This window comes from Emydura macquarii, unplaced genomic scaffold (genome assembly GCF_026122565.2).
Source record: "Emydura macquarii macquarii isolate MOO-44397 ecotype Brisbane River unplaced genomic scaffold, CSIRO-AGI_Emac_v2 contig_1859, whole genome shotgun sequence".
NCBI lineage: Eukaryota > Metazoa > Chordata > Testudines > Chelidae > Emydura > Emydura macquarii.
The window spans coordinates 103,773-120,354 of NW_027131996.1; the positions used below are offsets into that span (position 1 = coordinate 103,773).

General features: G+C 46.7%; 1 protein-coding gene across 1 annotated transcript in view; it reads right to left on the minus strand.

Moving 5' to 3' along the window:
• LOC137159330 (zinc finger protein 585A-like) overlaps positions 1-16,582 on the minus strand; it is a 48,738-nt gene that overhangs the window by 15,801 nt on the left and 16,355 nt on the right. The window contains exons 3-4 of the mRNA XM_067557489.1: positions 10,817-11,206; positions 10,400-10,726 (exon numbers count right to left, since the gene is read on the minus strand). Coding sequence (XP_067413590.1) covers positions 10,400-10,726; positions 10,817-11,206 — 717 coding nt within the window. The remainder of the gene's footprint in view (positions 1-10,399; positions 10,727-10,816; positions 11,207-16,582) is intronic.

The following is a 16,582-nucleotide window of genomic DNA, read 5'->3' on the forward strand; positions in this document are numbered from 1 at the left end:
CATTTAGTCATTTTTGGCAAAACTAGTTTTCTTTTTCTTAACCAGCTCTATTTCATACGTTAGTTGGTTTTCTCTCTCACCTTTTAGTTGTCCCACATTAACAAAAAGTCACAATAATTTTTTTAAACAGGGGGGGAAATATATTTTTTCATCCTTGCATAACTACAAAGCAGTTGAACGAATCCAGCTAAAGCTTAAAAAAAAAAAATCAGGCAGATGCAAAGCTTTGAAAATGTCAAAAGTTATTTGTGTTGCAGGGGTTATAATGAAAACTGTATTACAACCTTAACTACAGCAGCTGCAGTGAGACTTCACAATTATTAACTATTACAATTAATAATAAACATGTATATGGCACCATAACACAGCATGGCGCTTTACAGAGATTAAAAACTATATATGCTTCCTGGCCCAAAGCGTTTACAATCTAAGGACTTGATTTGAACATCCCATTGACTTTAACAGCACAGGATCAAGACCTATTTGAGACATACCTAGGACGTGAAGATAGTCAAAGGAAGGAGGCAGGGATAGGAAAGATGGGCACTAAGACAAATTTAAAATAATATGAGTCACATAATAACAAGACCCAGTCGTACATACTCTGATATTTCTAAACAGAGATCAGGGTAGGAAAGCACAGCTCAGGGTGTGGGAGTCAATGGTTTGACATGCGGTGGTGACAGCCACCCGACACATTGAATTTATTGTGCATTCTGACCACAAATCCATCTAACATTCCAAGCCCCTGATGCCTCAGCATGCCAGAGAAGTGTGTACCTCTTTCCTCCAGGAGCTGAATTTCTTCTCAGTTTCACTGAACAGGCAACAGTCAGTCCTGTACTGAGGAGACTGGGGAAGGAGCTTGTTGACTTTGGACTTCATTTCACTTTGCTAATGATCCTTTCTGGCCAGAATTCAGAGCTTCCCCGTGGTTCTAGCCCTGGAATGTTCCAATTATTACTCTTCATAACTGAGTCCCAGCCATGGCCCAGGTCCCCATGGTGCTGGGTGCTCTACAGACACAGAACAAAAAGACAGTCTCTGACCCAAGTGAGCTGACAATCTAAGATAGCCCAAAGGATAGGCCTTTAAAATTATGGTGGTATGATGTAGGGACAAGTTGTTTATGATCAGTTTTAGAAGTAAGATGAATTAGCACCGCTTTCCTTTCCCAGTGAGCCCTGCCCAGTTACACTCAAGGTACTAAGGCAGCCTTGTTTTAAAGGCAGAGGGATATGAAAATAGCATTGTTACAATAGTTTAAAAGAATTTTTTTTTTAAAAGAACAATATAAGTCAAAAGACAGGACTTTTTTGTGTTACAACGAAGATATTATTTACAAAAACATAAAAACTGGGGACAGATAAAAGTAGATTTATCCCCAGAAGAAAATCTACATTAGGAAATTACAAGACAATCAGATTGCTCATTAAAAGAAAACAAAATCAAATAGCTACATTGTCTGAACTAGTTCCTACATAGTTACTGGGACATGATAATGGGAGGTTAGGCTGGGAAAAGGAAATGAACTAGCAAATCTCCCTAGATGATTAGAAGGATATAATGCTGGAATAGCGCAAGCTTCTCCTTCTGGAGAAATGATTATGAGAGATTTTCCACACAAAACAAAAAAATAAGTCAAAATTCTGATCCAAACGCTGGAGGAAACACCTGGGAATTGGGATGTGTCTCTATCTTTTGAGATCTCCCCAAATCAAAAAGCTTCAGGTCTGATGTTGGATAATTGATGCACAGGTTATTTCAGAAACACAATCCTCAAATCTCTGAGACTGGTTTTAAGGAAAGGTTTGGGGTTGCTGAAATTAAACAAAGACAGAGGCCTGTTTCGGATTCTTGTCACTGCTGCCATGGGGTGCCTGTTAGCACCAAGATACAGAAAAAAAACCAGTGTCTGTGAAAATGGAGGTGATCAGAATAAAGAGCAATGGAGTGAGTGGCTTACTGTGTGAGATTATTGGTGAACTCTCCAAGAAAAGATAGGTCAAATGGGTTGAACTGATTAAAAAAGAAAATTGATATAACAACTTTTACCCAAACAATTTATCTGCCTACCAAAATGCAGAATGTGTTCTGTCTCTGCTGCCCTATATTCCCTCATGTTTTGTATCTGTCATCTTAAAACAGTGCGCTTTGCAAACCCCAGTCAAAACATTTATCCCACACCACAGAGTTGCATGTTCTGCACAGTCTCTTTCTCTAAGGAACCTGCTTTTAACGAAGCCATATTTTCCGCAGCTTGATTTCCTTAAAAGCCATGAGAAAGAGCCAGAGGAGCCTGCACAGATGAGATGCTTCTGCAGAGACAATGATGGGAATTCTGCTGGCTCCCAGAAGAAAGCTCTCCTATGAGCAGGTTACTCCATGCTTTTTCACTGCACAGTTTCTGGCACCTTTCTGTTAAGTGTCTAGTTCTGGACACTGTTGGAGATGGGATATTGAGCTCGAGGGACCATGTGTCGGATCCAGTCTGACAATCCCTGTTCTGATGTCTTCAGCTCAGTATCTCTTACAGCCCCCATACGCTGGAGTTTTGTTTTTAGACGCTATTGACTTTAGTGTCTTACCAGTGAGTTCAACTATGTTTCATCTGTGTCATTTAGTTTTGCCCCAAAATAATGAACAGCTTTTTTAATTACATTAAAGCAGACTGAGTGTAAAAACCTGTAGGCGAACAGTTCCCTGAAAGTTCCAGCTTTTTTTTGTTCATGCCCTGTTACGTGTGAACAGTTCTACAAACAAAACCGTGTTCATGGCCAGAAGTTGTTAGCTGAGATTTGTTCAAGGAAGGAACAAAATTTATTTTGCAACAAAAGAAAATGAATTGCGGATGGAAGCAGTTTAGAAAGGTTAGGTCAGTGTCAGTCCATCATTCGGGGAGCAGAATCTGTACCATGTGATAGTCCTTATCTCTAGAATGAAACACTGTGGAGGTGCCCACATACTATGGTGATAGGGGCGATAGACAGATAGACAGATGACCCAAACAGACAAATGACACAGCTCACACAGCAAATCACAACTATTGAATAACTGACGGAAAACTTGCTACATTTTGCAGACAATCTGATTTCAAATATGTTCAAAAAACTACTCGAACCATTTCAAATAAACATTTTCATATAAATTGTCAGCTGTTGGCAGAAAATTTGCTTGCAGAGAAAACGGCTAATCTGCAGAAGCGCTGGTTTCCCGATGAGTAGTTTAGCCAGGTCTGTGAAACACCTGCCTCCCTCCCATGATGCTGGCTAAACGCTGCCCAGACACTAAGCCCAGCAGTTTGGACAGGACACAAAGGAGAATCCTGTCTTTAGCTGGAAACGCTGCAGGAATTTTCGGGGGACAGAAGCTGATTGTACCAACCCTTCCATGAGTGCTGCTCACTAGGGTGATTTGACAGCCCCCCGAGCCCTGGCTGCACAGTGCCCCTTCCTGCATGCTGAGGCTCTAGGCACCAAGTGGTCTCAGCAAATAGACTCCCTGCAGCACTGTCCTCCTCAGACCGGCCCTGACATGTGGCAGTGGATCAGATTAGGTCACAGCCCAAAGGAGCTCAGCTGTAGCTGCCCTTAGCCTAGTCCAATAGAGGGAGATGTGCTGGAAAAGCCCAGAGAGGGATCAGCACAGAGACTGTCTGAGCAGGCAGCTGGCAGCACTCATCTTGCATCGCTGCCGGTTTTTTTATGAGGAAAAGCAAATGCTCCAGAAAGGATTACAAATGCCCAGTGAAAAGCCAGGGCCGGAGTCTGGCCAGGACATCCCAAGGCCTCTAAGGCTGCATCAAGTCGGGGGAATACTTGGTTTGTCTTTGTCCCTGGCTTCTGCTCTGGAGATGCTGCCAAGGAGGAGACATGCTGCAGCCCAGCTGAGAGCATCCATGTGCCCAGCCTCACTGGGAGCAGCCATTCCAGCTCTGAGCAGCCTCCAGGGCTCACACCCACCTTGGGCTCTGGGATTCTGCTGGTGCGGCTGTGAATCCCCTGAACTGACTCAATCTCTGGGGGAGGGAGAGGAACAAACTCTGGAGACTGAGGCCCAGGAAGAGACAGAGCCAGGGGAGCAGAACCACAGCAGTGCCTGTTCTGGGGCAGGGATGTCAATTAATGGGCTGGATGTGATATGGCGGAGCACGGTAAAGATGGCTGGTGGGTGGGGTGGAGTGGAGTGAGGGGAATGTAACCCCCCCCAGGGCACTTTGCCTCCGACTGCAGAACCAGGGAATCCCCAATTACCAGCTCCAGCCTCTTATCAGCTCAGGTACAATGCCAAGACAAACTGGAGTTTGGGGTGATTTTTGGTTCAATGACTATTTGTGCCCCTCTGGGTGGAGCTTGGCCCCATGTGTCACAGATGGGCTGGGGAGGGGTTTCCTTTCACGGCCACAGCTGGGGGTGCCAGCGCAGAAAAATAGCAATGTTAAGAACTGCGGGGACAGGGGTATTCTATTTACACAGGAAAGCAGGAGCGCCAACCCCCCTTTTCTAAAAGCATCAGCACAGGGGGATCCGTTGGATCCATATTGGATCTCACCAACCGCATGAGAGAGAGACTGGGATTAGTGCTGGGGAGAGGAGCCAGGCTCAGTGGCCCTTTTTGATATACAGCACTGGCAGTACAGTCCAAACTGCACAAACACACATGCACACACACACACACACACACACACACACGTGCACACAACCACTCACACTCTCTTCTCTCCTGTTCTGTAGGAATTAGCTCCAGGGAGAAGATGGAAGTTCAGTTTCTTTCGCATACAGGCCTCCACATCCTAGCTGACGCTGTCCCCGGGGCCCAGTTAGTCCTAATATTGATGCTGGGGTGTGTTTTTTTGATGTAGACACCTGAGCCTGCTGAGGACAGGGCTGAGACCCCTGGAACTCATTTCACCCAGGCCAATGATGCTTTAAAACAAAAGGTCTGAGTCTCACCTACACCAGAGCCTCTTTATATAGCTTAGGCAATGGAAAGGAGCTTAACAAGTAACAAAATGTTACAAGCTAACAAAATGTTAGGAACCATTAGGAAAGGGAAGATAAAAAGACAGAAAATATCATAATGCTACTATATAAATCCATGGTACGCCCACACCTTCGATACTCTGTGCAATTCAGGTCACCCCATCTCAAAAGAGATATATTAAAATTGGAAAAAGTACAGAGAGGGCAACAAAAATTATTAGGATATGAACAGCTTCCATATGAGAAGAGATTAAAAGGACTGTGCAGCTTGGAAAACAGATAATTGAGGGGAGCTGTGATAGAGGTAAATAAAATTATGAATGGTGTGGAAAAAATGAATAAGGAAATGTTATTTACTTCTTCATATAACACAAGAACTAGGGGTCACCCAATGAAATAAATAGGCAGCAGGTTAAAAACAAACTGAAGGAAGTACTTTACATAATGCACAGTCAACCTGTGGAACTCATTGCCAGAGTATGTTGTGAAGGTTCAAAAAAGAACTAGGTAACTTCATGGAGGACAGGTCCCATCAATGCCTTTTAGCCAACATGGCCAGGGATGCAAACCCCATGCTCTGGGTGTCCCTAAAACTCTAACTGCCAGATGCTGGGAGTGGACAACAGCTCTTGAAAACTGCCCTGTTCTGTTCATTCCCTCTGAAGCATCTGGCACCAGCCACTGTCAGAAGACAAAATACTGGGCTAGATGGACCATTGGTCTGACCTGATATGGCCATCCTTATGTTTTTATGTTCAGAGATAATCTGGATGAGAATCTGAAACTGGAAGGCAAATTGAGTGAAAGTGAGCATGACAGATTTCGTGATTCTAAGGAAAGGAAGGAGTGAGAGCAACAGAACATAGACAACACTCTTCAAAAAAGCAGGCTTCAATAACTCAAAGAATTGATAGATAAGGTCCCACTGGAAGAAAATCTAAAGAAAAAGGAGTTAGAGAGTGTTAGCAGTTTCTAAAAGAGACAATATTAAAGACTCAACAGCAACCTGTAGATGGAATAGTAAGATACCAATATAGCTGCATGAGGAACTCTTTAATTACCTGAAAATCAAAAAGAAATGATACAAAAAGTAGAAACAAGGACAAATTCCTAAGGATTAACACAAAAGAATAGCACAAGTGTGTAGGGACAAAATCAGAAAGGCTAAGGCACAAAATGGCACACCTGGCAAGAGACATAAAAGGCAATAACAAGAGGGTCTATACATACATGGGAAGTAAGAGTAAGAAGGTAGAAAGTGCAGGTCCAGCATTCAATGGGGGAAAACAGCAAATAATGGATGACACGAAGAAGACTGAAGTGTTTAATGCTTTTTTTTTTTTTTGCTTCAGTCTTCATTAAAATGCTTAATTGTGACCAGGTGCTTAACACTTAATATGAACAAGAGGGAAGGAAACTGAATAAGGAAAAAATGGGTTAAAGAGTATTTAGATAAGTTAGATGTATTCAAGTTGGCAGGGCCTGGTGAAATTTACTTTAGGGCACTTAAGGAAATAGCTGAAGCAATTTAAGGATCTGAACCATTAGCAAATATCTTTGAGAACACATGGAATACGGATGATGTTCTAGAGGACTAGAGAAGGGTGAACATAGTACCTATCTTTAAAAAGAAGGAAAAGAATGACCCAGAAATTATAGGCCAGAATTTAGAAAGTCAATATGCAGAAAAATAGGGAACAAATTATTAAACAAACAATTTGTAAGGACCTAGAGGATAACGGTGATAAGTAATAGCCAACATGGATTTGTCAACAACAAATCATGCCAAACCAACATAATTTCCGTTTTGGTTTTTTTGATAGGGTTAATGGCCCAGTGGATATGGGGGAGGAAGTAGACATAATATATTTTGACTAGTAAAGCTTTTGACACATTGCCACATGACATTCTCATAAGCAAGGTAGGAAAATTTAGTATAGATGAAATTACTACAAGGTGAATGCACAACTGGTTGAAAGAAAGAAGAACAGCAGGAAAGGAGAACAGCAGGATACGGACCATGGACTTCAGAAAAGCTGACTTTGACTCCCTCAGGGAGCTGATGGGCAGGATCCCCTGGGAAGCTAACATGAGGGGGAAAGGAATCCAAGAGAACTGGCTGTATTTTAAAGAAACCTTATTGAGGGCACAGGAACAAACCATCCCGATGTGTAGAAAGAATAGCAAATACGGTAGGCATCCAGCTTGGCTTAACAAAGAAGTCTGGTGAACTTAAACACAAAAAAGAAGCTTACAAGAAGTGGAAGCTTGGTCAGATGATTAGGGAGGAGTATAAAAATACTGCTCAAATGTGCAGGAATGAAATCAGGAAGGCCAAAACACAATTAGAGTTGCAGCTAGCAAGGGACGTGAAGGGCAACAAGAAGGGTTTCTACAGGTATGTTACCAACAAGAGGAAGATTAGGGAAAGTGTGGGCCCCTTACAGAATGGGGGAGGCAACCTAGTGACAGAGGATGTGGAGAAAGCTGAGGTACTCAATGCCTTTTTTGCCGTCAGCTCCCAGACTGCTGCACTGGGCGGTACAGTATGGGAAGGAGGTGAACATCCCGCAGTGCTGAAGGAACAGGTCCAAGACTATTTAAAAAGATTGGACATACACAAGTCCATGGGGCCGGATGCAATGCACCCGAGGATGCTGAGGGAGTTGGCTGATGTGATTTCAGAGCCATTAGCTATTATCTTTGAAAGCTCGTGGCAATTGGGGGAGGTCCCTGATGACTGGAAAAAAGCAAATATAGTGCCCATCTTTAAGAAAAGGAGGAAAAAGGAGCCAGGGAACTATCCCTGGAAAAATCATGGAGCAGGTCCTCAAGAAATCCATTTTAAGGCACTTGGAAGAGAGGAAGGTGATCAGGAACAGTCAACATGGATTCACAAAGGGAAAGTCATGCCTGACCAACCTGATTGCTTTCTATGAAGAGGTGACTGGCTCTGTGGATATGGGGAAAGTGGTGGATGTGATATACCTTGACTTTAGCAAAGCTTTTAATACGGTGTCTCAAAGTATTCTTATCAGCAAGTTAAAAAAGTATGGGTTGGATGAATGGACTATAAAACGGATCGAGAACTGGCTAGAGCATAGGGCTCAACGAGTAGTGATCAATGGCTCCATGTCTAGCTGGCAGCCGGTCACAAGTGGAGTGCCCAGGGGTCGGTCCTGGGGCCGGTTTTGTTCAACATCTTCATTAATGATCTGGAGGATGGGGTAGATTGCACCCTCAGCAAATTTGCAGATGACACTAAGCTGGGGGAAGTGGTAGATACCCTGGAAGGTAGGGATAGGATACAGAAGGACCTAAACAAACTGGAGGATTGGGCCAAAAGAAATCTGATGACGTTCAACAAGGACAAGTGCAGAGTCCTGCACTTAGGAAGGAAGAATCCCATGCACAGCTACAGACTGGGGACTGACGAGCTAGGCAGCAATTCTGCAGAAAAGGACCTGGGGAAAACATTGGATAAGAAGATGGATATGAGTCAGCAGTGTGCCCTGGTTGCCAAGAAGGCTAATAAAATATTGGGCTGCATTAGTAGGAGCATTGCCAGCAGATCGCAGGAAGTGATCATTCCCCTCTATTCGGCATTGGTGAGGCCACATTTGGAGTATTGTGTCCAGTTCTTGGCCCCACACTAGGGAAGGATGTGAACAAATTGGAGAGAGTAAAGCAGAGGGCAACAAAAATGATTAGGTGACTGTAGCACATGACTTATGAGGAGCGGCTGAGGGAACTAGGCTTGTTTAGCCTGCAGAAGAGAAGAATGAGGGGGGATTTGATAGCAGCCTTTAACTACCTGAAAGGGGTTCCAGGGAGGATGGAGCTAGGCTGTTCTCAGTGGTGGCAGACGACAGAACAAGGAGCAAGTTGCAGGGGTGGAGGTCTAGGTTGGACATTAGGAAAAGGTTTTTCACTAGGAGGGTGGTGAAGCACTGGAATGGGTTACCTAAGGAGGTGGTGGAATCTCCATCTTGAGAGATTTTTAAGTTGCGGCTTGACAAAACCCTCGCTGGGATTATTTAGCTGAGGTTAGTCCTGCTTTGAGCAGGGGGTTGGATTAGATGACCTCCTGAGGTCCCTTCCAACTTTATGATTCTATGAAAGACCATACTCAAAGAGTAATTAACAATGGTTTGATGTCAAACTAGGAATATGTGTCGGGGGGTTCCCACAGAGTCTGTCCTTGGTCCAGTATTATTCAATGTTTTTGTTAATGACTTGCATGATGACTTATAAAATATACAGATGACACCAAGATGGGAGGGGTTGCAAACACTATGGAAGACAGGATTAGAATTCATATTGGATAATTGGTCCAAAATCAGTAAGACGTAATTCAGTAAAGAAAAGTGCAAAGAACTACACTAAAGAAGAAAAACATGAAATGCACAAAGACAAAATAAGGAATAACTGTCTAGGCAGCAATACAGCAAAAAAGAATCTGGGGCTTATGATGGATCACAAATTGAACAGGAGTCAACATGATGCAGTTGAGAAAAAGGCAAATTTCAGTCTGGGACATATTAACAGGACTGTCATATGTAAAACACAGGTGTTTGTCTGGTCTATTTGGCATTGGTGAGGACTCAGCTGGAGAACTGTGTCCAGTTTTGGGCACCACACTTTAAAAAAGAGGTGAACAAATTGGAGCGTCCAGAGGAGAGCAACAAAGTGATAAGAGGCTTAGAAAACCTGACCTATGAGGAAAAGTTGCAAGAATTGGGCATGTTTAACCTAGAGATGACAAGACTGAGAGGGGACCTGATACCAGTCTTCAAATACGGCTGTTTTAAGAGGATGGCCATCCACTGTTCTCCATCTCCACCTAAGCTGGCATAAGAAGAAATAGGCTTAGTTCGCAGCAATGAAAATTTAGGTTGAATATTAGGAAAAAAATTCTAACTCTAAGGCTAGTTCAGCACTGGAATAGGTCACCAGGAGAGACTCTGGAGTTCCCATCACTGGAGCTTTTTAACAAGAGGTTAGAGGATGGTCTAGGTATACGTAACCCTGCCTCAGGGATCTTGAGATCCCTTCCTGCCCTACATTTTTATGGTTCTATAAAGTACACATGAAGCACATACACAAAACACACACAAACACATCCAGATGCATACACACACCCCTCTTTCTTAAACCACCAAATGTCCATGTTTGCAGGCTCCTGAACAATCAGTTCTCCTAGGAGCCAGCTGTCCCCCTCACAAGCAGGCCAGTTCGCTCCCTCCCATCCCCATTACCCTGCCAATCATACAGCCCTCCCCATCCCTGTTTCTGGGGGGCCTGCCAGTGGGATTGGTGACTCTAGAAGTTCTGGGTGGGGTAGTGCCACAAGGGCAGGAAGGTGTCAGGGTTCTCTCCGGAGTGGGTTCTCTCATGTCTCTTGTGGTGGGAACTGCGGCTAAAACTCTTCCCGCAATAGATGCAGATGTACGGTTTCTCACCCGTGTGGATGCGCTGGTGCTGCGTCAGGGTAGATTTGTCAGTGAAGCTCTTCCCGCAGTCGGGGCACTTGTAGGGCTTTTCACCGGTGTGGATACGCTGGTGCCGGGTCAGGTTGGAGCTGACACTGAAGCGCTTCCCGCAGTGGGTGCATTTGAAGGGTTTCTCTCCTGTGTGGATCCTCATGTGTTTGACCAAGTCCGAGTTCTGGCTGAAGCTCTGCCAGCACTCGGCACACGTGTTGGGGATCTCAATGGTTGGTGCCCGTTTCTTGACCTTGATCTCCTTAGCCTTGGCCAGGGTGGCCTCCCCGCTCCGGTGGGAGCACTTGCCCCGGCCTTTGGCAGGGGGGTTCCGCAGGTGCCGTTTGCGATGGGAGCTGCGGCTGAAGCTCTTCCCACAGTCAGCGCACTTGTAGGGCTTCTCGCCGGTGTGGGTGCGCTGGTGCTGGGTCAGGGTCGACTTGTCCGTGAAGCTCTTCCCGCAGATGGGGCATTTGTAGGGCTTCTCGCCAGTGTGGATGCGCTGGTGCCGCACAAAGTTGGAGCTGACGCGAAAGCTCTTCCCGCAGTAGCTGCATTCATAGGGGGTCTCGCCGGTGTGGATGCGCTGGTGAGTGATGAGTGTGGAGCTCTGCCGGAAACTCTTGCCGCAGTCGGTGCAGACGAAAGGCTTGTCACCTGTGTGGATGCGCTGGTGGTTGACCAGGTCCGAGCTGTGCAGGAAGCTCTTCCCACACTCGGAGCACAGATTAGGTCTGTCACCTTTGGGCGGCGGCTGGTAGACCAGGGTCTCTTCCTCTGGGGGGCTGCGCTTCGGCTTCTCAGACTTGCGCTTGTTCTTTGGCTTTTTCTTCTCCAGGGTCTTGGCCACATTCCCCTTGGACTTTTTGGGCGACATCACGGGTGGATACTCGCACTCGACCCCTGGGGCCTGCGGAGAAATATTTGGCTCCTTGTGCTCACTCACAGTGCTGTCATCTGCTGGAACAGAGAGAGAGGGCCCAGGCATGAGCCATTACTTTAGGGCAGGGATGGTCTACTGCTCTGTGTTTGTACAGCACTTGGCACGATGGGCCCCGCTTTTGATTGCTCCCTAAGTGCTGTGTAATATACTTGATTAATAAAAATAATTCATATCACAGCAATGCTTAGAGGTCCCTGCTGAGATCAGGGCCCCACTGTGCCAGGCACTGCACAAAAACATAATGGGAGACAGTCCCTGCCCCCAAAAGCTTTGTCTAAATAGACAAGCCCAAGCAGGTGGGGGGAGGGAACAGAGGCAGGAGGACCAGCCTAAAGTCCCACAGCAGGTCAGTGGCAGAGCAGGACTAGAACCTAAGTGTCCTAGCTCCCAGGCCAGTCCCCATGCCACTGGTTCATGTTGCCTCTGTCTCTTTAGCTAGGTATTTAAAAGGCCCTCATCACTGCAGTACCTCAGCACTCAATGTATTTCCTTTCACACACTCCTATGAGGCAGGGTTGTGCTACTGCCTCCTCCCCCCACCACCATACAGATGGGAACAGAGACACAGAGACTAAGGGATTGCCCAGGGTCACACAGGGAGTCCGGTCATACTAGAAAGTTAAATCAAGACTGGGTATTGCCTTCAAAAAATTCTGCTGTGGTTCAACCACAAGTCATCGAGCTTGATTTACCAGGGAAAATCTCTGGCCTGCGTGGAGCAGGAGGTCAGACTAGATGAAAACAGTAGGCCTTTCTGGTCTTAACATCAATAAGACAAACAGTTTATTTCCAATCCACAGCCCTACACTAGTCCAGCCCCTCTGCCCCGGACAGGATGGAAACCTCAGAGAGATTGGAAAATGCAAAAACAAATTATGATAATTTATTTTAGCATTTCCAGAATTTTTCCAGCAGCCAGCACAAGATAGAAAATCACAACCATTTTTAACCCCTCCGAGTAACAGAGTCTCTGACTCGAAGGAGCCGCTTTGGGGAATCTGCCTGACATGGTCTCTCAGGGTATGAACATGCCCCCAGCAGCTCAGGGACTAGGCAGGGGTATTAAACATATCTGTTTGAGCTGAGCAAGTCATTCATAATTTCTCATTTCACAGAGCTCAGATACCACAGGGTGCAAGTCCATGAATCTGAACAGAACAGTGCATTTTCCCAGTTTTTATGTTCACAAATTATCCTTGGACAGGCAAAAAAATTCTCAAATTTGCTTTTTTTCAGAATTTGGAACACAGGGTGATAGCAGCTGCCATGGTAGATCTGACCAATGGGTCCATCTAGCCTGATACCCCATCTTCCCCAATGTACCAGTTCAGACTGGTGGTCTGTTTGGATCAGTATCCTTATCTCCCGGCTACGTTGGCTCAGACCAGATCATGTCTTGAACAGGATCCTCCAAATAGTGCAGAGAAAGAGGTGAGGCATCCAGTCATGGGCAATTACAGATGAATCTGCACATATGGAAACAGCCCCTACCTAAGCCCAGGCAGTCAGAGGTTGATTTATGCCTTGAAGAAGGAGCACTGATATCCCTTAGATAACTCTTCCAGCTAATATAATTGTACGTGAGTAGAATCTGACAATGTATCCTCTCCACTCCCACTGAGGTAGGGAAATGTTATCCTCTCTGTTTTACAAATGGGGAAACTGAGGCACAGAGCCCAATATTTTCCAAGCCGAGGAATGATTTTGGGTGCCCAATTTGAGACTGGACTTTAAAGGCTCCTGATTTTCATACAGCACTGAGCACATACCTGCTGAAAACCAAAACCCTTTTGTGGTGTCTCAAGCTGGGCTCTCAGAAATCACTAGTCACTTCAAAAAATCTTTCCCACGGTAGTACGGAGAGCCTCGGACAGAGCTGGCCACTGAAGCCAGCTCATCTGAGAACCCTGCAGTGACCACAGGACCATCCTTCCTGCCAGCCACAGAGCCTGACAAAACGGCAAATGATACAATCCAACGAACCCTTCCGCCACGCACCGGGGTTAATACTTGACTCAGATTCGCCTTTCAGACGCTCTGGCCGAGAGCTTGGACATTCACGGACAGCAAGCTGGGGAGAATCCTGCGCACAGTTGAACTCAAGTTCGGGGCTGGGCTGGCATTGATGCGGCTGATAACGAGCTCAGCTCCAACGCCTGCGGATGAAATTCACCCCTAGGCAGGGGCACAGCACGAGGCACCACTTCAATCCTGCATCAGGCCGCGGGGCGAGAGCCTGGCTGTGCCCGTGCGTGGGGGCAGCAGCTCCGGGACCCGGGGGCAGAGATGGGGCGAGGAGGGGCCGTTTGTGCAGAATCACTTTCCTGCCCTCTAGGGTGACCAGGGAGCATGTGTGAAAACCCGGACACTTTTCTTTTCAGGGCAGGGGCTATAGCTGCCGATATAAGACAAAGCCCCTAATACTGGGACTGGCCAGATAATATCGGGATGTCTGGTCACCCTGTGCCCGGCCTCGGCACTTTCGCCGGGTCTCTCCCCTCACCTGCAGTCTGCGGCTCGGGAGCTGGTGTCGGCAGAGCCCGGGGCTGCCCCAGGGGCTGGTTCCAGCCAGTGGAGAAAGTCCCCACGGGCTGGGCACAGAGGGGCGCTGGTGCAGGGCTCTCCCCGCACAGACCCCGCTGGGGAGCAGCAGCTGATCACCCAGCCCGGGCTCCCTCCGAGATCACAATGGAGGTTGCAGCATCAGCCTCTGACCCAGGAAGCTCAACCCTGATATCCTGAGCGGAGAAATACAGAGAGAGCAGAGCCCCCTCCCCTCCCCTCCCCTCCCTAGCAATAACCAGAGACCTCTAGCGACAAGCTCCAAACACCGCTCCCTGCGCTCCCCCAGCGGACAGAAACTCGGCGCGGCGCAGGGGGGAACAGTCAAGAGACCGTCTCTCCTTCCTGAACAGAGCCCATAGGCACAGCCAGTCTGCACCAGAGGCCAGGCCACGGAGCCCGGAGCGGCAGAATCAGGTGCAATAGTCCTGCAGCAGCAGATGTGTGGAAATCTGCCCCCGACATTGGTCTCATCCTGGTCTCTGATAGCTAGTGATCGGCCTGAGCTCTCCAGTGGGAGGTTTCATAGCCCTTCAGAAATGTTCGTTTGTTATGTATGTTTTTGCTGTCCCTAGAAATGCCCAATCCCTTTCTGAATCTTGCTAAGTCTGTGGTTCTCAACCACTTCCTGTGGCAATGAGTTCCCATAAGCTAACCACACAACGTGTGAAAAAGTCTTTCCTCTTACTGGTTTTGAATTTCTCACCTTGTGATTTTGTGGAATATCCCTTGTTCTTGTGTGATAAGACAGGGAGAGCAGAAACTCCTGATCTCCCATCTCTTTTACCATGCTCCTTTTTACTCATAGTCATTTGCTCTCAAGTGTTCTCCACCTTCCCCTGCCTCCACCGTCTCCCTCAGTCCTTGTCTGCCTCCTAATTACATGGTGGACAGCTGCTTTTCCACCCCACTGGGAACAACAGAAGGCAGTGGCACTTTTTGCTACCTAAACCTCCATGACACCTGCAAGGGGTGGGGGGGAAGGAGATGGCAGCCATCTTGACTGAGGGCAGCTCTTGGCTTCTGTTCCACTGAGAACTATCAGGAAGTGGCAAGCAGTCTGAAATAGGACTACCCTCTGTGAGGTTGCTCTTAGTTAGCCTTAGATAATGAGGTTTACCAAAACACAGACATAAGATGACTCTCAGTATCATAACATCACAATTCTTCAGCCAGTTACTCCACCCTGGGGCTGGATTGAAGCCATTGCCCCTGTAGAGAGAAAAGGCCCCATATCCCATTTCCACCCCAGCCAGTCAGTTCCTCCACTCTGGGACCCAATTGGAGCCAGTGCCCCCTAGAGGGGAAAGGCCCCATATCCCAGTCACTATTCCCCAGCCAGCCAGTTCACCCACCCTGGGGTCAGACTGGAGCCAATGCCCCTCAGAGGGGAAAATCCCTGTGTCCCATTCCCCAGCCTCTTGAGCCACCTCCCAGAGAAACAAGGAAGCTAAAAATCTAGTGAAAACAGCCCAGTATGGTTAAATGTCAAGGTAGAAGAGTTTATTTGCGCTCAGCAAGAATCATTCGCACAGTGTAAAGCTAGCCCATGTGCAGCCAACAGAAAGGAACATAAACGGTGAGATGGGAATTAGGAGGGAGAAGAGTAAAACTGGGGAGTCAAAGACATAAAGACAAATAACCGTAAATTCTTCACTAACACCAGAAGTAGGAAGGCCAAGAGTCAGTTGGCCCATTAGACCTCTGCCCCTCAAATCTTTCCACACTTCTTAATACATTATTGTGTCCTATTTCCTCTCCTGATCCCCATTGCCTAGCCCCCACCTCTCCTTCCATTCCCTGAATCCATTCCCATTTCCTCCTCCTTTTATGTACAGGGACAGCTAGCCTGGCTCCTCCTCCTTTTTCCCAGCTATTTTTCAAGGCTCTCAGGCTCTCCTTCACCAGGAAGAAGTGTAGCAGCTGGCAGGTCCAGAGAGAGACATAAGCATGGGAGCAGCTAGATATCTGGACCAAAAGCCAGAGTTCCACAACTGGGGAATAGCTGTTCCTTCATGTGGGTGAAATAGAAGCTATCATGGAAGGCAAGGACATTGCAGGAAAGCTATGGGGTTTCTTTGCCCCAGGCTTCACCCCAGAGAGTATTGTGGAGACACCTACCCCAGAGCTCTCTGTGCAGGTAGTAAAGATAAGGCACTGTCAGAGACTGAGGTGTCAAAAGAGGACAGTTCTGAAACAAACACACTGTGTACACTACACTAGCACTACATCCCAAAGTCTGAAGGATGCAGCTCAGCTGATAGCCAAAATATTTAAATATAATTTAAAACCATTCAAGTCACCTACTATAGAGGAGGGGCTGAAGGGTGTGATGCTAGGGAAGAGGCAGAGATTACAGACCAGCTTCTGTATCAGCTACATGGATTGAAATAGTCATTAAAACAATCAGAAGTGTCAACACCTAGATGAAGATATGTCGGGGTCTGACCAAAGGAAAACCTACTGGAATTCTTTGAGTACCTCAGCAGAATGGTGGATGAAGATATCCTTTATTCAGACTTCCAGAAAAAAAGCCTTTGGCAATGCTCCTCCAGGAAACAAGGAAGGAAACCGAGGAGTTGTGGGGTGAGTGGTGAAGTGTTGTCATGGAG